Raw genomic sequence first — 26,684 nt, 5'->3', positions numbered from 1 at the left:
CGCAATGGTCCCACCTTGATTCTAACCGCTACCTGCACCGCGACGCTTCGAGTGCAGTCGCTTACGTAACTACGTGTTTCATGTCGCTTTGACCCTACTATATACATTATATTCTACTTCAATGACCATTTACTTCCACTTTTGATCTACTTCGGTTCCAACCCAATCTGCTCTATGTTTTTCCAAATCTATGTTTTTCCTTGTTCGAATGGGATCGTACATATTGTAATCTACTTTACTTTATCTACTCGTTTTGACCCTACTATAAATAAGTATTTGTGATTGACTACACTCATTCATGGCTGTTAGTCCTTCAGGATCGTTATTTGTTACCGCCACATGAAGCTAATGATGTCTTAATTTGGGATGGTGTTGTTCACAGAAATAGACAGATTTCCCAGTGAAATCATAACAAGACCCCATATCTACCACGTCATGGTAGAGGAAAAAGAACAAAGTGCTTGGCGTCGAACAACCACTTCAAGATACACGAACGTATCCGATTTCGTGAATTTCAGAGTTTCTTTTTTTTAAGAAAAGAGGACTTGGAGATTGTTGAACACCTTATTCTCCCGAATAATTCTGATGTCAACTTGTTGGTCTCGGAAGGATTGAAAAGCTTGGCTTAAACGGTGCCGTATGGTCGACGGCGCAACGCCTTACACCGCAGACGTATGGGCAACTGTATATAAGACATAAGCGCTTTGAGGAGAAAGGAAAAGTAACTAAACTAGGGGTATAGTTGGGTCAAAACGACATGAAGCACGGGCAGTTGCGTAAGCGACGCGGTTGGGATCGTGTAAGGACCCTCACTACCGGCACCCATCTCTGTAGTTCGCCATGGTCCCACCTCAATTCCAACCACTATCTCCACCGCACCGCTTACGCAATTGTTCCTACTTCAAGTCGTTTTTACCCGACTATAGGATAACACAATTCATGTACTCAAACAGCCCAACTCACTGACTGACTAAGCTGGACTATTATGAACTCTGAAGTATATGCACTCAGGTAATTTACTTGTGACCAAATCTTTTAGAAAAATGATCGAATCAAATATTTATCTGTCGTAAGACTGGACAATTCCAAAGAGATCACGTAAATCGCTCTTCTGCATCAGTATTAGTAGAGAAAGTACTAGCAGAGGGAAAAACAAGTACTCAACAGTAGAGACAAAATAGGTACTCACAGGGAACAAAGTAGTGAAATATATTAACATATAAAACTATGGAAAAACATCTCGGTACAAAATAGTCGCAGTAAATCGAATTCGTGATCCGTAAGAATAGAGCTGAGCCTGAGACGATTATGACTGTTGTCCGCTGAAATATACAAGACATCAATTCAAACAATTCAATCAAACTGAAACAACTCACAAACAATAAAACTGCAACAAATGAAGCATCGCTAGCGTCAAAATTCCTACGCTTTCTAAAGTCTCATTCAAAATAACATAATTTCACAATTTGTCGACAATAGCGAAGTAGAAAAACTTGAAGAAACTTTAGTCAGGTTGCTGTAGTAAATATAACTTACAAATAAGTTCTTATCAATTCACGTTGATCTCCCAAAATCTGATGAGAGACGAACATGTGTAGCATCATTCCCAGAGTTTTGCGATCCACAGGGATGTTCCACTTTTCCTCACACTGAAATTAATTATAGCAAACATCACTAGGATTGAAACATTGAGTCGCACGAGTGGTCCTTGAGAACTTTACAATAACTAAAGTAAAAACGTGAAACCACAAATTTATACATTTTCCAAGTAAAATTTCACCTGGTTACCAATATCAAAAGGTAATTGGTGATTCTATTGCTTCTTCTCATTTTCAGGAGTCATAAGTAAATGAAATACCTTAACGAATCCAGCTTGAGCAATAAGATTATTAACCAGTTGAGTTGTCGTAGAGTTTGGACGTCGATGAACTCCTTTAACCCGCACCAACACATCTTCTGCAAAGGAACGAGTAATTTCCATTTATCCTACACTTTTAAAGAAGCTAAGAAAAACTGCTGATAAACTTACCAGCTGCATCAACAGCCTCGTCGAAAATATCGTCCACAATTTCAGTTTTTTCGTAACTTTTAGAAACGATATGAGCCAGTTTGAGTATAAGACGGGCAGTCTCTTCTTGAGTTGCGGACTCGAAATGAGCCTAAAATGCAAAAAAATATTCGATGCAAAATTTCGGCTCAAATTCATATCCTTCTCTCTCACCCGAGCCGCTTCTATTTCGTCCTTACACTCTTGGAGAAGTTGACTTGGATCGTCATCCTGAACAATAGCTTGACAAGCTCCAAAATCTTTAGACATTTGCTTCAAATGATACCTCTTCGCTTGATGTGATCTCCACAATTTTAGGATCCTTTTCATCCACTATCACATCCATATCATCTTCATCTTCTTCGTCGTCATCGCTATCTTCTGCGCTCATTCTCTCGTCATCATCCGAACTCAGGGAACCCTGGTCGTCACTAGGAAGACAAAACAGTTCTCATATTAATCTTTTACGTTGGTTAAACATTTCGTGAGCAATTGCTGAATGTTCGTAACTTACATTTTAATAGAAAAAAGTGAATTGGGAAAAGTATTGGAAAACAAGTAGTAATACAAGTATGCGTAGATCTGGCATACCGTATGTTCACAAAGGAACACTAGAAAACCTTGAGTTCTAATCCTGAGTTTTTGTTTCTGTCTTAGAATTTTACGGTTAAGCAATCACTCAAATCATTTAATCGAACGGTCTTGTTGAAAATTTAAAGAAAAAGGAAAAATACTTACTCCATGTCGCCCATGTCGACATTTACGCCTCCCGAACCTTCGACTTGTTCGAACATATCGCCAAAATTGTTCGAGGACAAAATTAACTTTGTGCTTGGCGGAAACTTCCTCCACTTTCCTGCAATCTGCACCCCAGCCGGTCCGCTTAACTCAGCACCGGAGAGATCAAGCTCCTTCAGTTTCTTGTGAACAGATGGTGACAAAGCGTCCACAATTGCATGACATCCTTGGTCTCGACATAAACAATCGCCCAAATTAAGCACTTCTAACCTTGGCAGATAAGTAAGAGCCTGAAATATTCATTAGAAGCTGCTGAAAATGAGATCAAACAGAAAGCAAAAAAAGGTTAGTCTTGCCTTAGCGATCAGTTCACTTCCCATCTGCGCGGCAGTGTTGTCGTTTAGGTTAATAACTCGTAGATTTGGATTCGATTTAAAGCATGACGCTAGCGCTCCAACACCTATCGCTGTGATTCCATTTTGAGGAAGAGCGATCTCCTCAAGAGTCCCAATACTCTGAAAAAAATTGCAAAATCGTAATCGTCCGAATAAAAAAACCATGACTTGAAAAGTAAAATTGTAAGAGAAAATTGATAAAACAACAGAAATAACAAGCTAAACCTAACAATTCTGTTAATTTCTCTTACCGCAAATGCCGATGCTAGAGCAGATGCGCCAGGGACTTCTAGACGATTTCGACCAGCTATGAAGGTCTTTAGTTTGAGTGGCCGACCAGCATTGACAGACTTCCTATGACATTCAGACAAGCATTGCGCAATAACCTAAAAGCAAAGGTTCTAAAACAGAATTATCACAAAATTTTCACAATACCATCAATAAACAAAGTTTATTGATGATGTCGTGAAATACGAGAAAAGTACAGTAATGTTTTTAACCCAAAAAGTTGACATTGAATTCACCTTTCCGCCAGCTCCAAGCCCATTGTTGTTGAGTTTCAACACTTCCAAAGAAAAAGCCGATGGAGACATGAGAAATTCTTGTATGCCTTAAAATATGCATAATAGCCGCAACTATACAATGTAACATTACTAAACAATCCCTGAGAAGCTATTTTAACTAGGCCAATGTGCTTTTTGTTCATATTCGTTCGAATACTTTGAATGCATACAACACCTAAAGGCAGTCTATCACAAAATTGACGATATTGAGGTCTCTGTGGGCAGTTATAGAGTTCGAGGTGAAGATTACGAGTTTGAGGATAGTCTCGTTTAATTCTACCGATCAATCATCTTGAAAAACAGAACCGAGAAACAGTGAGAGCCGCCTTATCTTCCACCTTACACCTAGCCACCCTTGTTCATGTGTTGGTTCCCTCACCACCCTATTCATTGGTTTTATTCAAATAAACTGTGAAGTAGACTTCATCGATCTCCGCCCGCTCGTAGATTCAGCGCGTGCACAAGATCGCGCGTTTTCACGCATCTTGTAGGGAAATACGCCGTTTTTCAGGGCGACCGAGGGGGATTCCCATGATGATCCTCGTAGTCTGCACCTCGAACTCTACATTTGCCCACAGAGCACCCAGTTTCGTGTTGCGCTGCCTCTAATACTAAGATGGTGTGACTACTACTATTAATATACATCTACACATATTCTATTCTAACAACGTTAAGTCACTACACAAAGTACCTTACCTTAGCAAGGAAAAACCCGTAAAGTGACCACTCGTTTATCCCAAGCAACACCTATTCTGGAGTACTATCTCCGAACCAACGTGTTCACACATTTTCAATGACAGCGCGTAACGATATTTCAAGAACGTGGATGCGAACTCCGAAAATTAAAACGCAAAACAAATTCTACCTACCCTCAGCTCCAATCGGTCCGAAAGCATTATCCGAAAGATCTAGTTCGGTGATATGGCAGTCGGCAGAGATCATTGCCGAGCACAGAGATTTCTGAGACAGAATATATGAATACAAAAATGTATGGGAAATTGCCTATAACACCAACCAATATCGGTGGAATTTCATCCTTGAGTCGCCCGGTAAACATATCGCTCCATAAGCAACGCTGAATAAAGGCTCTCATAAAGAATGCGTAAATTACAGGAAAAAAACTACCTTAAGCTCAGGATGACATTTGATTGCTTGGGCGATACGTTTTCCCGATTCAATGCCAAGAGTGTTCCCTTTGAGCTCAAGTACACGCATGCATTTTTGTTGTTCAATACACTTTGCAACAGATTCAGCTAAAATATTCAATAAAACAACTCTTTGATTCAGAAGAAAGGCTATTAAAGAAGAGAAGTTAGACAAAATTAACCAACCGTCTTGTACAGTATTCAGCTTCAGTTGTTGGTCCAGGAACGAAACCACATCGTTACTCGATGATTCACTCATAGATAGTTGGTCTGTGAACTTCATACAACCAACACCTTGTAAAAGTCCATCAACGTCTTTATCATCACCTCCAGCAATTCTAACAGAACGGTCGCCTGAAACGATTACCATTTAAATATTGTTCCTGTAAAACTGATGGCAAACTACCGGTTCGTTTGAAAAGAACTGAATCGATACTGATACTACATTGTTAAATATTAAAAATGATAAAAGGAAACAGAAAGATCTATTACAAATACTAATTTGGAGCAACTTTCTCTCCATGAGCTGCTGCTAGGCTCACCTTCTTCTTCAGAATCTTCAACATTTTCTTCTGATTCCGAAAGCTTTTCAGAGTAATCGGACATAGAACCTTCATCATCGCTGAAACTTTTGCAGTCAAAGCTTTAAAGGGGGATGGAAATTATCGCGAACCACTCACTCGCTAAGACCAAGATCAATTCCGGTATAACTAATCAACATCTTTAGTTTCGCAAAGTTTGACCCATAGCAATTGTTCGTCATTTTTAGCTCCCTGAAGACGGTAATAGTCATAAATATCCACGAAAACAGTTATTTCATGGAAATCTAAAAAGAAGAACGCACACTCTTCTGTATTTCGGATCGAATACCTCTCTCCACCGTCTAATTACGAACTCTGCTGTTTCAGCGGATAGCTCATTCCCGGAAAAGTCCACGTACTGGAAAAAAAAACTTCTTTATTACGAACTAGTAATAACTGCACATAAAATAATTAAACCAGTGATAAAGCTGATCAACGACATTAAGATGAAACAAGGACAATTGAGAACGATCTGAAATAAAAACATCTCCACCTTTATTTTGTTGTGCCTCTTGTCGCAAATAGCTTCGCAAATACTCTTAATCCCTTCATTCCTGCACAAGCAATCACCAAGATCTAATACTTCGAGTTCAGTAAGTTCGCCTAAGACCTAAAAATGAAGCATTCAAAAGATGCAGAAAATATACATAGTGTAAAGTCAAAGGAAATCTTGCCTTAGCTAAAGCCTTAGCTCCTTTAGTAGTGCAAGTATTGTCGTTAAGGTTTATCACACGAAGCGAAGTATTAAATCTAAACGAATAGGCGAGCGCACAAATTCCTGACGATCGGATACCGTTTTGAGGAAGAGATATTTCTTCTAAAGATTTGGCTGCCTGAACCACAGAGACAAAATATTATGTCTATATTTTAGAATGGAATAAAGTCAGGTGAAAATAGACTAGACGATATCATACCAAGAAGGCTCCCGTTAGAGCCTTTGCTCCTGCATTTTCTAGCCGATTCCTGCCAGCGACAAACGTTTTTAGTTGGAATTTTTTGCCATCTCGCAAGGAATTCCGATGACATTGAATAAGAGATTCAGCGATCGTCTGAAGAATAATACATATTCAATAATCTAATTAAATACATCATGAATACAACCGCTAATCTGGCAACGAACTTTTCCTCCACCTCCGAGACCATTATTGTTCAACCTTAGGGTTTCTAGAGAGTATGCAGATGGCGAAGTCAAGAAATTCGAAATACCTGCAAAATGAAGGATAAGACTCAGTAATTAAGAAATTATAAGCTCAAAATTTTCCATATCCTTTTGACAACGTTACTTTCACTTACTAGTTTGAAACCGGAAAAATTCTGATAAGACCATAGAAGGTAGAACGCATACTTCACGCAAAGTACAACAACTTTTAGCGGTAATCTCTCGTCCAATCCCCACGTTTTCGACAGAAATCGATTCAGGCAAGTACGAACGTCGCTACAGCGCTGGCAAGGCGCAACAAAGTCAGAAACCGAAGTCGGAAACTGAGTTTGGAGAAACGGTATACTCCATGCGTCGGAAATTCATTTCTCCTACCACGACAGAATGACTCTTAGGCAGTCGTTCTCATGCAAAGATCTTCACTAAGATATAGTCAGGTCAAAGCGACATGAAGCCCGCTGCAGTCAAGTATAATCGGATCAAAACGACATGAAGCGCGATTCAGTTGTGCAAGCCGCTGCGCTCAGAGAGGCTAGCGGATGGAATCGAGGTGCAACCATCACAAGCTAGATCGATTGGTGGTGGTAGCACAATCCTCGTATAGGAGCATCGTACAGTTGCTTACACAACTGCACGGTGCTTCATGTCGTTTTGACCCGACTATGAGCGGATGCGCTCGAGGCGGCGCGATCGAATTAGCGGTTGAAACCGAGTTGAGACCATCGCGAACTGCAGCGCTGAATAGTGCTAGCGAGGGTCCCCCATCCCAACCGCTAACTTAAACCGCACAACTTACGTAACTGTACCGAGATCCACTTCCTTTTGCGCGACTATTACTGACGTTAAACGTATGAGGTGTAGTGTCGTCAGGTGAAGGGGTCTAGCTCATATGGTCCAGATCAAGTGAAGAGGAGCCCTACGCCAACCTTCCAAAAGTGAAGGGGTTGGAGCACCGGCTCCAACGATGACATCTATTCGTATGAAATGCTTATGGCTATCGAATTGATATATTATATAATATATCTCGGAAAGAAGAAATAAGTGGCTCTCACGGCAGTTAAAGAACGAATCGTACCTTCTGCACCGATCGGTCCGAATGCGTTATCAGATAGATCCAACTCTTTGATATGGCAGTTGGCTCTCATAAGAGCTGTACACAAAGAGCGCTATAAACAACATTTTTATTGACAGAAACGCTGAAATTGATGTGAAGACATTAGTGCAATCTATAACTTTTATTATTAATAACTTCACGCAAACGTTCTCCGAGGTTCACACAAATTTCCACAAGGCCACTCGATTCCAAATCACTCTCTTATCATTTCACTTTCTAGGTTTTCTTCCTTTGTGACGAGCTACTAAGCTACGTTACGCACATAACAATTATAGTTTGACTTTATAGTCTTTATAGTTTATAGTCCAAACGACATGAATCACGACTGTACTTGCGGTGCATCTGCGTACGTGCTCGAAACGGCGCGGTGGAGGCAGCAGTTGGAAGTTTGGGATCGTGAAACTGCAGCGATGGGTGATGCTGGGAAGAGTTTCCTCTACCTTTCCTCTAAGAGTTCGCTACGCACCACCGAAGCGGCTTGAGAGGAGCCGCGTACGCAATTGCGTACGTACTTCATGTCGTTTTGACAATACTATAGACTAAGTATCAGAGGGCTAGAACATAACCACAATATAAGAACATACCAAAATTGGAGGAATTTCCGTTTTCAACCGGCTCGTGAAAATATCGCTCCAAATACATCTCTGCAAAGTAGATCTCACATAATTCACTATGTTTTAAATATGAAAAAAGTGGATTGATCTATCTGTAGAAAATTGTATTTGTCTTTTATAAGTTATTGCAACGCCGGAATGAGTTAGTGTCCAGTCTGCAAGTGAAACCACAAACTTACACTGATATTTCGACGATTGTACCCTTTAAAGACATTATTTTTCTACTTTATCCCATTGAAGAAGTCCCGATTTTGTGGAGGAACCGCGTACTAGACGGAGCCTGCTCACCTCTAATTCTGGATGTTTTTCGAGAGCTTGTGCAATCCTTTTCCCTGCTTCCACACCAACTGTATTTCCTCTTAGATCCAATGTCTTCAAGTCACGGAAGTTCTCAATTTTCAACGCAACATCTTCGGCTAAATAGTGGAGAAAAATTTCGATGAGAGCTGTGACGCACATTGTTAGAGAAATCAATTTCTTACCGTCATCTGCAGAATCCATTCGAATATTTTCATTGAAGAAAGACAATGTGTTAGAGGAAGATGCCATATCTGGAAAATGTGCCAGAAATGGAATTCGAAAAGAAAGAAATTCTCCTAGTATCATATGCGAGCTCGTACAGCAAAAAAGAAAACCGATCGTAACTTCACTATGTTAATCTATAAAGTATGGTTTTAGAAGATGCTATTATATTATGGATACTACATTTTCGAAAGAAAAACCGGAAAAAGTGGGAAGAAATCTCGTCGAAGCGAAACTCGCGCTCGCTTTGTCTTTCGAATCACGGCAGTGGACTTTGTCCGTAGAGCGCATTTCACGAGAATGTTCTTCCGGAGCACTTGAGGCAGTGTTTGTTACCGCAAAAATAGATGAAGTTGGCCTCTAGACTCGATGGAACTCCAAAAATATCAAGGAGTTATGGTAGGAGCCATATGTGAAGTGTTGAAATTAAATGGGACACTGATGTTAGACGTTTCAATGTCACAAACACAAATTCGAGTCAAATTTGCAAGGAACTTTAAGTAAGGGTTTGGGGCTGAGAAGCATACATTAGTCTACCTTGCACAGGTGACCGCGACGCCACCCACGTACCCTCTCCACCTCCTATCGTGCTCCAACCGAACGCGCGTTGCGGCGGTCGGGACCAAAATAGCTGCCATCGACTATAGAGAGCAGGAGTGGTCAGGTTGTGAAATTAGTGAACTTACGGTGAACCTATATGAAAATTTGTCAGTAAATGTTAGTACAATGATAGTTAAGGGCGGAGACAATCCGAATTCTTCTCTTTTTTGTTTTCAAGCCGTGTAAGACTAATTCTACGATTATCTCACACGCTAAGACCGAATATTGTATGGGTTCTGCATGTGAATTGAATCGGTGAATCGGACGAGGAGAAACTGGAAGTTACCCAAGACTGTTTGCTGTGGTAAACCTAGGGATTTGTTTTACAGTAAGTTTAAATTCTATTTTTTGTTTTACAGTAAGTTTAAGTTTTACAATATGTGAGTGTTATGTTCGTGTTCGGACATCTGAAAGTAATCTGAAAAAGACGCTTTGATCGACGTTAACATTGGGACCCACCTACCGCTCCACTCTCCTCCCATAAGAACCTGTTGGGTTGCCCCATAAGTTCTAGCGTGTTTTTTTTTTTTTGTGAAAGAGAATGATATGTCCTATGAAATGATATGTTTAGTTTTTCATATTGATATACATTCTATTCTTTTCGGGTCATTAAAATGTTAAGTCAACAGAAAAGAGCATTTTCGACACCTTCTGCTTCTTGCATTTAAAGGCATCATTCCAAGAATCTGGAGTGGTACGGATTTCAGTTGGAGTATTCGTATACGGGATCGTAGATTATGGAGAGAAGGGTGATTCCGTCCATTTCTTCCTAATTGCCTTAGAAAACGGCCCGGAAGATACGGCTTCGGGCGTTCCGACGCGCTATTTTCTACAAGAAGTTCGATTGAAGCACGCTAGCCGTGTGCACGCGCCGCATCTTTTTTGCTGCAATTAGGAAGAAATGGACGGAATCACCTCCTTTCCATAATCTACGATCCCGTATAAGAATACTTCACCTGAAATCCGTAACAGCTCAGATTCGTGGGGTGATACCTTTAATCGAGGTGTCAAAGCCACAGGTGCTGCTCGAGAAAATTGTGAAGTATATAGCAAAAAAAGCGAGCCCTCTCAGAACGGCTAAAATTCGGTTTAAAGCTAGCGCATCACGAAACTGAAATAGTACGGAAACCTCAGGGAACCCGTGGAGTTAGGGTTGTAGATTACGGAAGCCAGCGTAGCTCCGCTCAACTTTCCCTAATCGTCACAAAAAGCGGCATGGGAACGGTGTTTATTCCTACGAGTTACGTTAGAACACGTCTCCATGCACACGCTCCGGTCTCCTCGGCAACCTATTCATTAGTTTTACTTGAATAGGTTGATGAGGAGACATCATTGATGTTCGATCGCTCGCTCATGCCCGCGGCGCGTGCAGGAAAATGAGGCGTTGCAATTGAAAGCGTAGGAAAAAACGGGGACAACGACCAACGTCGTTTACAACGAAGTTGAGTGGAGCCACGTTGGTTTGCATAATCCACAAATCGAACTCTGTTTTTTTCGGCATTTCCATACTACTTCAATCTCATGACACGCTGTCATTAACGATTCAAAGACGGACATTTCGACCCCGAAGACATTCATCGCACTGAGCACCCTGTTCAGTTCGACGAGGAGCGACTGAATGAGTTTAGTCATGGAGATCCAAGCCAAGGGATTAGAGAATCGGCAGAGATAATGGAATGCTCCCACGCTACCACAGAGTGTCGCCTGGGGGGCGGTCGGTAGGTACCCGCAGCCGCCGCGACAGCCGATCATTAGGGAAAACGAGTGGCAACGGCGATCGTTAGTTGCGCTGCGCAGCGTCAGCACAGCACTGCGCTGCGTTTGCCTCATGCCCCGCCCATCACATCCTTCATCGTCTCTCATCGTCTAATTAGGTGCGAAACATGCCTCGCAGGCACGCTGTCTCTGCTATTGCCTCCGTATGGAGTATCGATCGCTTACGTATAAAGATATATCGAACGATCGCACACGAGATACCAGAAACAGGAAATAATTGTACGTTTTATTTGCGTAAAGCAAAAAAAAAATCGAAATTTTACAAACTACTGCCGTATTACAAGGATTTAATAGTCTGTATAAATACAAATCTACATCCATATCTTCTATGCAGTTTTTTCAATCACACATCTACATCTTTCAAAAACCAGATTCTTGGTTCTACACCTTTTAACTTTTATTTTGGAACGTTTTCAATTTTCAACTACCTATGTTTGCATTTGTTGAAACATTTGCTTTACAAATACAAATTTTAAAAAATACAACTTAACAAATTTTCTACGTTTTTGCTTTATTTTTAGCATTTTTTCATTTTCTACTTTCTCTTCCACCTTCTACGTTGCTACGTTGCTGCCTTTTTGTTCTTTGAACCTTAGTAGAAGGCAACTCTATCACGTAATTGCAATACAAACATTGCTCATAACCTCAGTGATATGGTGATGGATGGGCGTGGTTTAGCGATCACAGGTAGCCCAAGTTATGCCTGCTCTGGCCTACAGACAGCCCCTTCTGCAGGCACTTATCCGGCTGCAGATAATCGGCTGCGGGTACCTAACGGTACGCACCCAGCGTCGCCTCCATTCCATGGAGAAAGTTTCAAAAATTGGGCGCGCGGGCTTCGCATGCTTTCAACGACAACAACAGGCATTGAACAGGTTGTTGAACGTTGTGAAGAAGTCGTAAACAACAATAGAGAACACGCCACTAACCGATTTGGTGTTTCTGATTTTTTGATAATTTCTTGTTTAACATGTCTTGTTTATTTTTGTGGAAAAAATAAACTTTGAAAAAAAGAACGCTAGAACTTATGAGCGAACCCAATGTGTACCCTACTAGTACCTAGATTTTTACTAAACCACATGTAATAACTCCGACATCATCTTGATAAAGAAAAGAAGAAGAAAATTGCTTGAAAATCATTATGGGACCCTAACAAAATCAAAGTAAAGTGAAAACACATGTCAGAAACGATCACTAGGCGAGTTTCGTATGCGTTGCGGAAATACACAAGCCATTCACAGTTGCGAAAGTGCGCACGAAGACGAATGATGATCCTTTATAGGACAACGAATAATGATGTTCATTTGTAGTACCAACGCTGTATGCCAATGTCCTTGATTAGCTGCTGTTGTAAAGATGACACCGTAAAATTGGCTTAAATTTATTCCCGTGTAAATCCGGTGAAATGTATCAAGAATTTGATGGAATTTACTTTCGGTAATTTTCAAATGTGGAATGGAAACTAAGGACTAGAGGAAAAAAATTGAAGGAAAATTAAAGGTAAATGAACCAATCTTTGTGTTTTTTCCCTCCATTCCTCCTCTATTCCCACTTCCCGTTTTTCTGTTATCTTTGAAAGTGCTGAAATTGATTATTGAAACTGAAAAGATAAATCTGTTCAGCGTCGTTTTCAAATTCTACAGCTCAAAATGATTAAGTGAATATTCGAATATTCGACTTTTTTGTAAGTTCATGTTTGATTTTTCTAGACTTAATCAAATTCTGCTATCAGCGCACGGCCCGTGATATGATTAACATCATTCCACTGGGTTGAATCATAAATGTTTTTCGTTTTGTTTTTCATACAATTGTTGTGATGATGATGGTGATTTTTTGACTTTTTCGATGATTTTTTCATCAATCTTGATGATCATTGATTTTTTCCAGGCTCTGACGAAGGTGAAAGCGCCGGTACGTTAGCTGTGAATAAATATTACTTTCAATCTTAGCCACAGGCATATCAATAAAAAGCTACGTATCCAGCATGCTAAGATTCGACAGTCGAACATGGGAAATTCTAGGAAATGTTGCGATTGTGACGTATTCAGTTTCTTTGGTAACTTCCACGTTGTTTGACGTGGATCCCGTTCCAATATTGACTTCAAAATATCATCATCGAAGTCTGAAGGACGACCCCCCTCCGCTCCCCTCTTCCTTCCCCTCCTCCTGACCTTCTTTGATTCATCGTTCAAGGTCACATCTCCAGAACGAATTTTGATAAACCAATTTCTAATTGTCCGTTATTAGTTATCGGTTATTAGTCCTTCCTCATACACGCTGCATATTTTTTGAGCCATGGCCGCAACGCCATTTTTTTTTTGTTTAAATTCCCAAAGCATCACAGGCGTTAGTGAATTTTTCGATCCTCCACTTTCAAGGCAAAAAAAAAAAAAAAACGTAAAAAAAAACGTAACGTGCACAACATGGGACTGCTGTCTGGAGATTAAACGGTGATCGGCCTTCGTAGCGATAACAGAAATCCCTTGTTTGACGACCTATTGCACGCGTAAACAACAACAATAGATACCATAGACCAGAAAGAAAGTTATTTATGATGCAACCTAACAATATTCGATATTTAACGAGTTCAGTTTAATACTAACTACCTCGCTAATACTTAAAGGATGCAGCGTTTTCTGCTCCACTAACTCCTTTTAAGATTTTCGCAAAGTTTCAGTAATATACTTCATTCCGATCCAACTGCATATATAACGGAATCGCAAATGGTGAATGACAAATTTCACATATATTTTGTTAATTTTGCATATTTTGTTAATGGTGCTAACGTTTTTCTGTAGAATCCTGTTCAAAAAACATAGAAATAACTTTGAAATTCTCCAAGCGATAATAAGAACATAAGAAAATACTTTATGGAATTTATGCTGTTCATAATCTCAACATCGGCCACTCCTGGAACAGCCAGTGACGAACTTCTCATGAGGTGAACGCACTAGCAGCGCTTCACTGGTAACTATCACTTCCTCCTCAAAATCGTCGATCTGAAATAATTTGGGTAAAACTAAACAACAATACAAAAAATTGTTTTATTTCTAGGAAAACAGGTTGTAAAAAGATAGAGCTATTAATAGCCTGATCGATTGAAAAAAAGATGGCTATTGATCGTAACATGATGCAAAACAGGTAAATATTGATCGACAGTTCTTTCCCAGCCGTTTGCGGTGCGAATGGTCGAACAGAAATGAGAAAAAAGCTGGCTGCAGGAAAAAGGCTATTTCAACTGTAATTTTCGTTTCTCACTCGAGCCGTCCATATTGAGGTTATCAAATGAGGCTCAGCAGGCAAAAAAACCATTAGTGGCTTTTCGAAAGAAAGGATTATAATTCGCAAAGCGCAGAATACATAAACTTCTTTCCAGTCAATGGTCAAAAATCCTGGAAGCAAATTCCAAGACTATTCCATTCTATATCTCATAGACTAAATGATATTGTGACCGTTAGATGAACGTCACTAATTTCCCCTTATTAAAAAATTTAACTAAGAATGCATCTTACAGTATAATTTCCTTCCCATTCATATCGTTCCATTGTGAACGTAATTTCTAGGCTATATTCCTTTTAAAATGCTCTATTTCGAAAAAAAAATTTAAAAACATAATAGCCAAGCAGTGCTACGTAGCACGACTAATCCTATCAAACAGTTTTAATTGAATGTGTAAAATGATAGCGTCACTAATGGTGGCTAGTTTCAAGCGCAAAAATTGACCGCAGGTGCTGCCGGTCCGCACCGATGCCTACTGTAGGTTCGTTGAATTGAGACACGCGAAAGCAGCATGAACATCACGTGTTCTAGACGAAAGTGATCGAAAATTCCTCTGCGAGTGAATATCACGAAAATGACTCAATAAACCCGAGGAAAAAAGTAGAATTCGAGTTGAAGCGAGAAACGGGAACGGAAAAGATAGTGGCTCCGCTCATCTTCCCCTAATCGTTGTGAAAAAAGGTGCGGGCGGCGGGGTTCTTTCTTACCAAATCAGCTGCAACGCGCTACCTTCGTGCGCGCGCAGCATCCAAGCGCGAGCGGCCAAAAATCAATGGCGTCTTCTCAGCAACCTATTCAAGTAAACCAACGAATAGGCTGGGGAACGGAATGTGTACATAGATGCGCGTTCTAACGCACCTCGCAGGAACTAAAGCGATTCCCATGCCGTTTCTCACGACGATCACGGGAAAATGAGCGGAGCCACGCTCGTTTCCGTAATCTACAATCTAAACTCTACGTTTTCCAAGCGGTTCCCTTTAACTAGGTCAATTTCGTGATACGTTGCCTTTAAGTAGACCTAACTCTACGTTTCACTTTTAAAAAGTCAGCTTTCGAACTTACTGTGTTGTTATCAACATCTTCTACAGTTACAGTGGGAACACTCGTTGAAGAAGTTGTACTGTGAAGTGAAGGAGTCGTTGTAATGGAAGGCGAAGAGCTTAAAAATTAATAAAAAGAGATCAGATATTTTTTAAACACGTCTCCTTTGTGGATGAATGATCAGCAATAGCCATGCAAAAATAAAAAATAATAAAATGGAATAAAATATAAAAATAATAATACAATAAAAAATACCTAAACGAAAGATCTTTTCAAGATGTTATCGTCTGAGTGAATAAATTATCGAGTACTGTAATATTCACTATAATCATTTCATTAAAAACAACCATTTCTAACTGGAGAATTTACGAACCACAGCTGGATAACAATTTACAGGTTTTAGTAATACGAACAGGTCAGAGGAAAGAGAAAAAACGAGAAGAGAAAAAAAAACAGAGAATGAACTAAGGAATGGAAACTATAAATTCTACTAAAGAAAATATGCATAGACTAGTTACATAAATCGAAAATTAAACTGTGCTGTATGTTTAATCTTGCACCTTTATGAAGGGTCGAGGAAACGTTTTGATGGTGCAAGGGAGAACTGGTTGAAGGAATCACCCCACGAATCTGGGGTGGTGCGGGTTTTAGGTGGGTTATGCCTATACGGAGTCGTAGATTATGGAGAGAAAAGTCTATTTCCGTCTATTTCTTCCTAATTGCCGTAAAAAATGACCCGGAAGGTACGACTTCGAGCGTTGTGCACGCGCCGCACCTTCCGGGCCTTTTTTTAACGGCAATTAGGAAGAAATGGACGGAATCACCCTCCTCTCCATAGTGTACGACCCCGTATACGAACTCTCTATCTGAAATCTGCGCCATCCCAGATTCGTGGGGTGATGCCTTTAACAGACTAATAAGATTTTTAAAAAAATTACTTAGCTAGGTCAATAGTTTTAATATTCTGAACATAGGTTCGTACAGAATTATTTTCTGGCTAATGTGAGCCTAACGGCGCAGAGAAACTTCTTGAATACAAAAGACAAAAAAGTCCATTTCCACAATGTCCATGAAACACCAAGTGGGTTTATCACCAAAATCTAATTTTATTGGAATTCCAAGCAGGTTTTTCTTGGATATGAACTCAAGATAATTTTCTCGAACGTACCTTGACATCTGTGTGGTCTGCATAGTTTCAATCGAATCAGTCACTTCATCGAACTGTAATGTGGATGACCGAACTGTATGATGTACAGCCGGCGACGTCTCGGACAGAATGGCTTCTTTCACATTTTCATGAACATTTTTGTCTCTGGAAGACTTTCTAACGAAGCCTTTCAGCTTTCTGAGCACGACGTTGTTTGGCTTTCTTCTAACGGACGATTTCACGAGCACTGATCTGGTATGCTTCGGCATTTCGTGGATATCTGCGTGAACATCATTGCTGTTTGAGATTCGCTCTGTTCTCTCAATAGGACTTGGTTGCGCCGAGCTGGCACGAAGTTGTAGAGCCTAAAGTGACATATTTTGTGACTGTAGCTACTGTAAGACAGAACGAGTTCTTATAGAGGAATGATTTGCAAGATACTGTAAGTCGCGAATGACGCAATGCGGCAAAGTATAACAAAAGGAGCCTACAGCCTACTGTACAAAAAGCAAGAAGAAAGAGCAGAAAAGAATTCTCTTTTCCTTATGTACTTTTTCAAAGGAATACTTTATGACTCGATCTTCTTAGTTATAGATAATCAAAAAACGCTTGCGAAATGACCGACATAGACGGAAGGTATCTGTTTACATTGTAGTATACAACAACATATGGATAAACATAAACCTACTTGTTTGAATTGGTCTCTGGCATGATCAGTTTCTACAATAGCAACGCTCTTCGGGTTCAACTTGACGTCAACGCCGCCAGGTGGGAACAACTGTGCGATTGAGGACATCCTGGAAGAGGTTGATGAACTAGGATGTGAACTGGTGGTGTACACAGATGCGCTCGCCGGAGCCGATGCTCCGACCCCTTCACTTTGGACGGTTGGCGAAGGGATCTTAGTCAACTGAGCCGCACCCCATGAGCTACCCCCCTTCACCCGAGGAGGGTCCGGCTAATCTCTATCGCACCTATGGTGATGTAGCGATTGGCGATATTTGGATTTACAAACACAAACACGTCGCGGTGCTAAGGTAGCTGGAGGCACTCAACCGCAATCCGTTTGGCTTGTACTTTGGCGAGCAAAAAAAAACGTCCATAGAGCTCGAGGATCGTTCGTAACGCTCAAATTTCCTTCTGTCTTTTTTATATTAGAAGGCGATAGTTCATCGATCGACAGTCCCTCCCCTCCCCAACTTCCTTAGCACCCAAATCGCTTACAAACAATTGTAAAAGTGAAGAAAATTTTGTCGAAGGCTCATTAATTAAGTATTTGAAAAAAAGAGACTGCTTATTACCTTTCACTTGATATAGCGGAGAACGTGGACGACACAGCCAACGTGGACGACGATGGTGTCACCACCTCGGAATGCTTCTCTGAAAAATTTGAAGATCGATGACCATACATCTAAAATAAACGATTCTGCAGCCGTGACAAGCTGCGGTTGAAATGAAGGATAAAGGAAAAAGTGTCTGGCATTGACCAATCCGCTTGGGATACACCAACCCGTTCGACTTCAACTCAGAATCGTTTGCTGGTGAAAAAGCAATAAATGCAGCCTGTACAATGCCTTCCAAAGGCCAGCCAACATACACGTCCGGTGTTTTCATTCTCTCAGACAAGTCTGGTGCCAATTTATCGACACCGAAAGGACAAAATTTTTAGCAGACCTTCGATACTTTCTAACCACCGACCGCGCAGTCGCAGCCGAACCTCTTACCAACTGCACCACATCCGTTCAACTTCATTACTACTCAAATATATGTAGGAGTCGGTTAAATGTAAAAATATATAATATATAGGTGGGTAAATTTAATTGAATCAACGGCCAATATACTTTCTTAGTTAGTACATGCACTCAACAGTACCTACACAGAAAAAAAAAATTGAAAATATAACTTCTATTTCCTTGAAAAAAGCTAAGAATTACGAGGTAAGCAAAAAAAATCTGAACTATGAGTAGGGTTTTTTAAGATCCTGAACTTCCGATTTCGAAAATACGTGTGAACTTTGGTGAAAATCTCTCGAAACTCGTTTGTCAAAACCACATCTCAACGATTTTATCACACAAAGAACAATAGAACCTCTAACGATCATCTCTGAATTTGAAGAAATAATAAATTTCCAAGAAAAGAGCTCTTAAAACCAAAGCATTCGGCGTTTTGGAACTCTCCAGAGTGATCACTGTATTCACTATCTCCCCAGACTTCAATTCTGCAATGGCTAAGGAATGAAGGGTAAAATTTTTGATTTTAAAAGAAATTTATCGTATGGCTCAGAGATTAATGGTAAATTTATGGTATGGTTGAACTTTCATAGCTCTCCTCTCATTTATTTACTTTGAAACATTCAAAAATAATTCGAGGAGCATGCACTGTTGCAGCTTACCGCACACCTTATCCAATCAGAAAGCGAAACATTCGCCGTATCAACCGAGAAAGCGACAACTCTTTGGCTCAGACGATTTAAGGGGAAAAATCTTTCAAAGATTAAAAAGCTAACATTTTCACTACAGTGACCCAAATGCTGAAGAATCCTTACCTCCTATCGTTTTCATTATAGCTGGTTCTGGATCTGGCAATAACGTCTCCACATCGTCATCGTATGCAGCAGATTCCTACGAATATTGTGAATACAAATACGCTCTAAATATTATAGCAAATTTAACAATAAATAAGGTACTCACGTACTCTCTTGTAAATGTCTCTACGGGGAGTGGGAATGCAATTTCTTCGGATGTAAAAACGGAACGTTTGGAACGACATTGCGGCGGCTATGATATATTCATTACATGAAATATCTCATTCAAAAAAAGAGAAACAAAAGAGAAATGAGGAGAAAAACAATTGGGTAATTATGCGCAAGGCATCATGCAAATAATTAATGGAATCTTTCTTAGAAATATAAACAATATAATAAATACAACGAATAATTCAACCTTATTCTGAAGCTGCTCTGACTGCGAAATAAAAAGAGAAGTCCAGAGAGAAAAAGACCAAATCAGGTAGTAATTTGTGGATTAAATTTAAACAAAAGAAATCGCACAAAAACAAATAATCAAAAACTCTATTAAATGCATAGGGGAAAATCGGAAACTCTTCATAGGATTCCATCATTCCTTTTCACGGAAGAACACACGAAATCCATGAATAAATTCCAATCCTTCGATGGAAATCTGTGAAGATTTAAAAACGAAGGTACTCACAAATGACGAGTTACAGTCCTCATTCTCTTCGCTACACAACTTCAGACTGCACGAATATCTTACAATCGGAGCATCAGTGAAGCGAACTGCTCTACCTAATGCTGTCACAGTGCCGTTTTGAGAATAGGTCAAATCGGAGATAATCGATTTGTCGACCGTGCATCTGTAAATTTTCATTTGCTTGAAGAACGACGAAATCAACGAAAAAATGCAAAAGCTCACCCATTGTTATTCAGAATAATTTGTGAACGATGAGTGACAGGATCGATAATGGAACATGAATGAACTAAGAATCTCTCGTGCGCTGCAAGTGGTCTCTTGTGAAACCTACACAATTCTTTTTTGTAGCGGACTTACTTTGATCGCAGATCCACCTATGCAACAACTGCGTTCCTACAGTGACCCCATTCGGAGAGCATTGGTCGATTTCGGGGACGACTTGGTAGCTGCACGTCATTTTGTCGGAGCCGTCAAAGACGTTGAAACTGTAAATGGTAAACAAGGGAGAATTCTTCGAAGATGAATTCGGTAAAATTGAATGAATCAGAGTGAAAATTACTGAGTGTCCTTACTCGAAATCCAAGTTTAGTTTGGCGAAATAGTCAGAAAATAAAGTAACGAGCGTCCGTACTTTTAGGGCGACAGCAATTCATATATCTAGCAATCTCTATGTCAGGATTCAAGGAAAGTCGAATTTTCGCACTTCTGCAATTCACATAGTGTCACTGTCCTGTGTGAATTTTCTCTGGATGGAAGACTATTCCCAATTCAAAATCGCTCGTATACGTTGGCGTGATCATGTAACACATGCCAAGTCGGGTCAAAAGATCTGAGGCCCGATGCAATTTCGGTCGTTCTGACCCATTTATTTACATGCTTCCGTTCGCGCACGTGCGGTCCTACCCGTTTCTTTATTGGTTGCATCACACAATTTCGGAAATCTGGAGAGGGTATAATGGGGCCAAAACGACACGAAGCACTTTGCAGTTGCGTAAGCAGCTGCGCTCGAAGCGGCGCGATAGAGATAGCGCTTAGAACCGAGGTGGGACCATTGCGAACTAAAGCAAAGATTGGTGTCAGGAAGGGTCCCCTTTGATTGTAACCGCTGCTCTCCGCTGTACCGTGTTTCATATCGTTTGGACCCTATAATAACTAATCCTGCTACAGTTACGTTTAACGTAACAACATGTTTGCCACCAAAAGAACCTAATGTCGTATAAAAACTAGTTGTTGTAAAATACTCAGCATACGTTACCTATTGCCAGCCGCGTCCTCCTCCAGCGTGTTGACGCCTTGTGCTCGCCGTGGATTTTTCTCCTTCTTCCGGTTGTCAGCATAAAAACACCGAATCTCGAAGGAATGGTCATGAACCGTTGTAAAATGTGGATCAAATTGAAGAACTGCTCTTGAGGTGACCAGAAAACCACCGGAACTAGGCTGAATTTCAGAGGAGTTGAATTTGTCAACTACGAAGCGAAAAAGTAATCCAACAATTGGTTGTACCTCATATAATTTATCTAATCCACATCTGCCATGTGGTGCTATAATCTGTACATCGTATCGTGAGCCATTTTCAGAGACCACATGAGAGCTGTCATCGATGGAAAAGCAATGTGGTTCGGCGTGGAAACCTTCGAAGAATAGACGTCCCTACAAAAAGCAAGTAGGCGATTCATGTGCTTCCAGGCGGAATTGTAGATAACCCTCACCTTCAACTTTCGAGTTGTAGAAACTTCAACCTGAACGAAATCCGATCCACAAGTGATCTGCGCTCCATCAGAACCTGAAAAGTAACCTTTCGCTAATCATTTTCGCCTTTAGAACTAGAGGTTGGTGTGAATGTACAGGAAATTTCATTAAAAAAATACTCCGACAGTAGTAGGCCACGCAATGAAGATATGACAAAGATATTTGCCGAAATCGGTAAGCGTCTTCATTTTTGTCCACAATTTATTGGACTCCCCAGAACGCTAAGAAAATGGAGAACTTGTTCCACTGCTGGTTTGGTTACGAAGTTACTGCCATTGTAGTTCTATGCTGCTAATTTCTTGGATTTGGATCTTGAAATTTTGAATCCATGAAATTTGGATCTCGAATCTTTCTCCTTCTTGAAACGAGTCGCAGTCAGCGTCAAAATTTGAATCAAAACTCAAAATCAGAACAGAGGTGAAAGGGAATGTATGACAACCAAAGAAAGCCCGTATGCGTTGCGTCGGACGGGTCGCGATCATGCGGACGAAGAATTTCGAGAGACGAGTATGCGCGCAAACTTTCGCACTGCTTAGCACCGAGCATTAGCAATGAAGGTAAGAGTCTGTAGCCATTGTAGAGCTCCCCTCTAGCAACCTTAACCAAAGACCCGTCCTACGTGACTGCTCCTACGACCGTATTTGCACTATACCAGATTGAAGAATTTGTCCGGATAACAAAGAAGGAGATTGCATGAGTTCATGTGTTTTCTTTTCTGATCTGCTCTATACAGTGAGGTGATGAATACATATTAAAAAAAAACAGCTAAACCACTATGTATTCGAATCAAAGAACATTTGGAGAGCAAAAGGAAATCATGTGACTCCACTGCATTAGGTGGTCATAGGGTGCGGTGTCATAACGGAGAAGATTTCGAAGTTATGATCACGATATTGGTGCGCGAACCTGGTACTGCAACGCACAAAGTGTTTTAAACGCTTTGGATCCACTCCAATGGCCCAAACATGAATCGCGAAGAGGAATTCCTCCGCATTACGCGAGAACTCGCCCCTATTTAAGGCTGATAATTGAATGAATTGGTCACCTCACCACGGGTATCTAGGATAGCCAACGGTGCGATAAGTTACGATATCCACTTCTACTTGGTGCTGCGAGAACCAACACTAAGGTTAGGACTTTCTTTTTTAGGCGGACAGGGCGATAGGTCGGATAAGCCACGGTCGCGTTCACTCTTTCAGACTCTGAAGAAGGCGATCTCGCGGAAACATTAGCCACGAACAAAGGATTATAGCAATTTCGTGTTCGGGTCAATTTAAGAAAGAAAATAGAAGTGAGGATTGTTTTATATAGCTTCACAAGCTGGAAATATATTGAGCTGAGAAGTTGTTTAGAATGCTAGAAGACGCATCGCGTGTACGAAGCGGTGCGTACATCCGGTCTCGCTCAAAACCACTCAACTGCAATTTACGAATGAATTCTACATATAGTTGGTTCAAAACGACATGAAGAACGGACAGTTGCGTAAGAGGCTGCGTTCGAAGCGGGCCGATGGAGCGTAGCGGTTGATATCGAGTGAGGACCCCTTCTACTACCGTTCATTGCTGCAGTTCGCGTTGGGCCTACCTCGATGCAACCACTACGCTCCACCGCGCTGCTTCGAGCGCAACCGTTTACGCAACTGCACCGTCTTTCATGTCATCTTGACTCGGGTATATTTGTGTAAGTGAGCCGAAATGAGCGATTTCCTTTACCTCTAGCGTATTCACAGTGCTCTCCTTGAGACAAGTTCTTGAAGCCGGATACGAAATTCTCCAAGGAAGTATTCTTATGAAGATCCTGAAAACGTCTTTCAAATTTGTTTGTAGTTGAGCTATAGCCGACAACCTTAGTTCACCTGAAATGCCAGTTCCTCTTTTCCACTAATAAGAACGATCTCGCCTCTGTTAATATGCCTTCCAATACCAAGTGTAAGGATTGTAACTCCTAGAAAAAAAGGGCTAGAAGAAGCAGCTAAGTGATGATATCAAGTAAATTATTGAAAACCATCTCATAAGTGTTCCGACGGACAACTGTTCCTAAGCACAGAACGTACCAGCTGCACGTAGTACTTCGGCGGCTGGAAGAGGATTGTCGTGAGAATGACCGTCAGTGACAACAACAGCAACCTGAAACAATTCCTTGTGAAGAGTGGTAGTCGGTCACTTCGAGCAACACACAGTACGGACGACAAGACGACATGAAGCACGGTTCAGTTGCATAAGCGGCTGCGCTCGAAGCGGTGCGGTGGAGCGTAGCGGTAAGGACCGAGTGGGGACCCATGCTACCATATTTCTTCGCTGCAGTTCGCAGTGGTCCCAATTCGATTCCAACCGCTGTCTCCACCGCGTCGTTTAGAGCGCAGACGCTTACGCAACGGCACCATGTTTCATGTCGTTTTCATTCACCTATAGCTCAACTTCTTTAATGGAGCAATAATTTTGTTTTCCATAATGTCCCTTGAAACCTTAACCATTTGACGCATTTGCGACTATACCATGCAGATGTGCTCTATGTGTTTAACGGTGACTTCGATCAGTAATGCAGTTTCACTGTGCTAATAGATCCGTAGAAGCAACAACGTATCCCTGCGCTACGGTCGCGGCGCGGTAGGCACAAGTGGAACATTTTTTGCGTCAACTATATGTGAAATCTACTTGCTCACCTGAGAAACATCCTCATCCGGGCGTTTCGCTTTCTGAAAGAGTTCCAATGCTTTGCTCATTGCTTTACCAGTTTTAGTAGTGCCTGACATATGTCGGACTTTGCGAAGTGTGTTCAGAAGATAGTCAAGGCTCTAAAAAAGAATTCACAAGATCCCATAACTTCGACGCTTTACTTGATTTTTAATGCTGATTAGAACAAACAACAATTAACAAGTGAGACGGGAACCTTCTACTCTTTTCGTCACGGAACATTGATACATTAAAAAAAAACAGACAATACTATGCACAAATCCATGAAGGGCTTGTCGCGGAAGATTCAGCCACAACTTTTTCATTGCGGTTTATTAACAAATCTTTTTCAAACTTGCTAACTATTACAGAAAAAAGAACTATTTGTGCGGAATGAGACGCCAATGGACAAAATTGAGTTGAGCACCTTTCAGCTTCATTCCCTCCTCCTAACAGTAAAAGCTGGGTTTGCCCGAATATTCAACCACTTCGGCTGATTCGCTACCGTGCGGTTGGAACCTGGCTTAGGATTAATCTAAAGTCAAAGCAACTCTAAAATCACTGGCAGCTATAATTAATTCTGTTTCATTAATAAGGAAGTAAACAGAATGTTTAGAAACCCCCAACGCTATAATTTTGATTCGCTAGTTTGGTTAAACATAAATCTGTACTGATGATTTCCAGCACAGATCAGCATTCATCTGTGGGTAGAGTTGCAAGCAGGGTTCTTTACGGAATCAGTACGAAATTAACTACGAGGCAATTAAAGGGATCACCCCACGATTCTGAGGTGGTACGAGTTTGAGGTGGGTTATGCCTAAACGGGGTCGTATGTTGTGGGGAAGAGGGTGGGTGATTCCGTCCATTTTTTCCTAATTGTCGCCAAAAATGGCCGGAAGATACGGCTTCAGGCGTTCCGAAGCGCTATTTTCTAACACGAGTTCTATTGGAGCACCCCACCTTTGTGCACTCGCCGCATCTTCCGGGTCGTTTTTTACGCCAATTGGGAAGAAATGAACGGAATCACCCTTTTCCTCACAATCTACGACAGGCATAATCCACCTGAAATCCGTACCACCCCAGATTCGTGGGGTGATGCCTCCAAGACACGTAGATGTTTCCATGCATCAAGCTGTGTTATGACAAGGTAAAATAGTTCCGGATGAAACATATAGGCGGATCAAAACAATCTGAAGCTCAGTGCTATTAAGTGAACGGCTGTGTTCTATGCGATGCGATGGAGCGTAGAGTTGTGATCGAGGAGAACCCTTGCTAGCATCACTCATCGTTGCAGTCCGAGTAAAGCTAGCAATGGTCCTCGATTCCAACCGTTGGTTCCAGCGCACCACTACGAGCACATCCACATCAGCACCGTGTTTCCGGTTGTTTTAACTCGACTATACTAGATGTTTCGAAGAGTAACTTAGGTAGAATCTTCTCACATGACATCTCATACGGGTCTTGGAATAATTTTCCTTGATCGAAATAAAATCTGCCATTGTCGCCGGTAAGGAGGAATGTGAACAGTAGTGAATTCCTACCTGATTGTCATTGAAACCAAACTCAAGCCTTGTGTAGCCGGCGTACTGTAGCACGGCGATTTGACTCTGAATAGAGAAAACTCCCAACAATTTTTGCTGCCCTTCCATTACAAACAATCCCATGTTATCCACAAAAATCAAATATCTAAAAAATGTAATTCGCATTTCTACAACGACGTCACCTCACCCACTTCATTTTTGCCAATATGCATCATGTTGGCAATTTTATTCAGCATCTTCATTTGCATATCGAACGTTGATCCGGACACTGATCCTGAGCCATCGAGGAGGAACAACACGTTGAGACGTAGAGCAACTGGATGACAGACTGAAACGCGTACTGTAGTGCTCGGATGACTCATGAATAGCGTAAAAAGTTTGGCTAATCTCAAAGCTATAAATGAATCATCGTGTTTTCTGACTCTATAATATGCTTGAACGCTTACCTTTGGCTAACTCATTGGTTTCATCATATGAACAGCAGGGTCCCACACAGATTAGAAACACAATAAAGCGATGTAGATTGAAGCTCATCAACAGTTCGCGATTACAATCAGCATAATCATCTCACTGTGACCCCGATTTAGCAGTTGACAGACGCGACAGACAAATCCGGTATATCAGCCCAATGATCTTGATTTCATAGCAAAAGAGCTAGTTCGGGATTCCATAGAAGTTTGTTTAGACGAGTTCGATTAAAATAGTAAGGGTAAGGGTGCGTAGTAGAATACAGTAGGTTTTAGTTTAGTTTTAAAAATGTACGGGCGAATTATCAGATAAATAAAAGCGATG

The 26,684-nt window shown here is 41.0% G+C and overlaps 2 protein-coding genes across 2 annotated transcripts; both read right to left on the bottom strand.

The window, feature by feature from the left end:
• Positions 1-1,306: 1,306 nt before the first annotated feature.
• On the bottom strand, positions 1,307-8,905 carry RB195_011717 (uncharacterized protein; the record flags this gene model as incomplete). Its single annotated transcript, XM_064193252.1, has 25 exons — positions 1,307-1,322; positions 1,537-1,649; positions 1,859-1,956; positions 2,030-2,159; positions 2,222-2,278; positions 2,334-2,478; positions 2,786-3,075; positions 3,142-3,300; positions 3,432-3,566; positions 3,705-3,790; positions 4,613-4,703; positions 4,759-4,818; positions 4,869-4,996; positions 5,075-5,242; positions 5,431-5,510; positions 5,569-5,661; positions 5,733-5,827; positions 5,963-6,079; positions 6,144-6,302; positions 6,384-6,518; positions 6,590-6,675; positions 7,704-7,794; positions 8,327-8,386; positions 8,645-8,772; positions 8,839-8,905. 25 exons carry the CDS (start codon positions 8,903-8,905, stop codon positions 1,307-1,309), a joined length of 2,787 nt encoding a protein of 928 aa, XP_064050835.1.
• A 5,243-nt stretch (positions 8,906-14,148) lies between these two features.
• RB195_011716 (uncharacterized protein) lies at positions 14,149-26,426 on the bottom strand (the record flags this gene model as incomplete). Its single annotated transcript, XM_064193251.1, has 20 exons — positions 14,149-14,253; positions 15,596-15,692; positions 16,743-17,086; positions 17,410-17,518; positions 18,023-18,101; positions 19,267-19,342; positions 19,412-19,498; positions 19,931-20,093; positions 20,153-20,234; positions 20,288-20,415; positions 21,186-21,367; positions 21,434-21,580; positions 21,640-21,713; positions 23,392-23,476; positions 23,535-23,623; positions 23,733-23,805; positions 24,342-24,473; positions 25,893-25,958; positions 26,084-26,220; positions 26,339-26,426. 20 exons carry the CDS (start codon positions 26,424-26,426, stop codon positions 14,149-14,151), a joined length of 2,343 nt encoding a protein of 780 aa, XP_064050834.1.
• Positions 26,427-26,684: the final 258 nt, after the last annotated feature.

Source organism: Necator americanus, chromosome III (assembly GCF_031761385.1).
Source record: "Necator americanus strain Aroian chromosome III, whole genome shotgun sequence".
NCBI lineage: Eukaryota > Metazoa > Nematoda > Chromadorea > Rhabditida > Ancylostomatidae > Necator > Necator americanus.
This window is presented reverse-complemented; position numbering and strand designations above follow the sequence as displayed.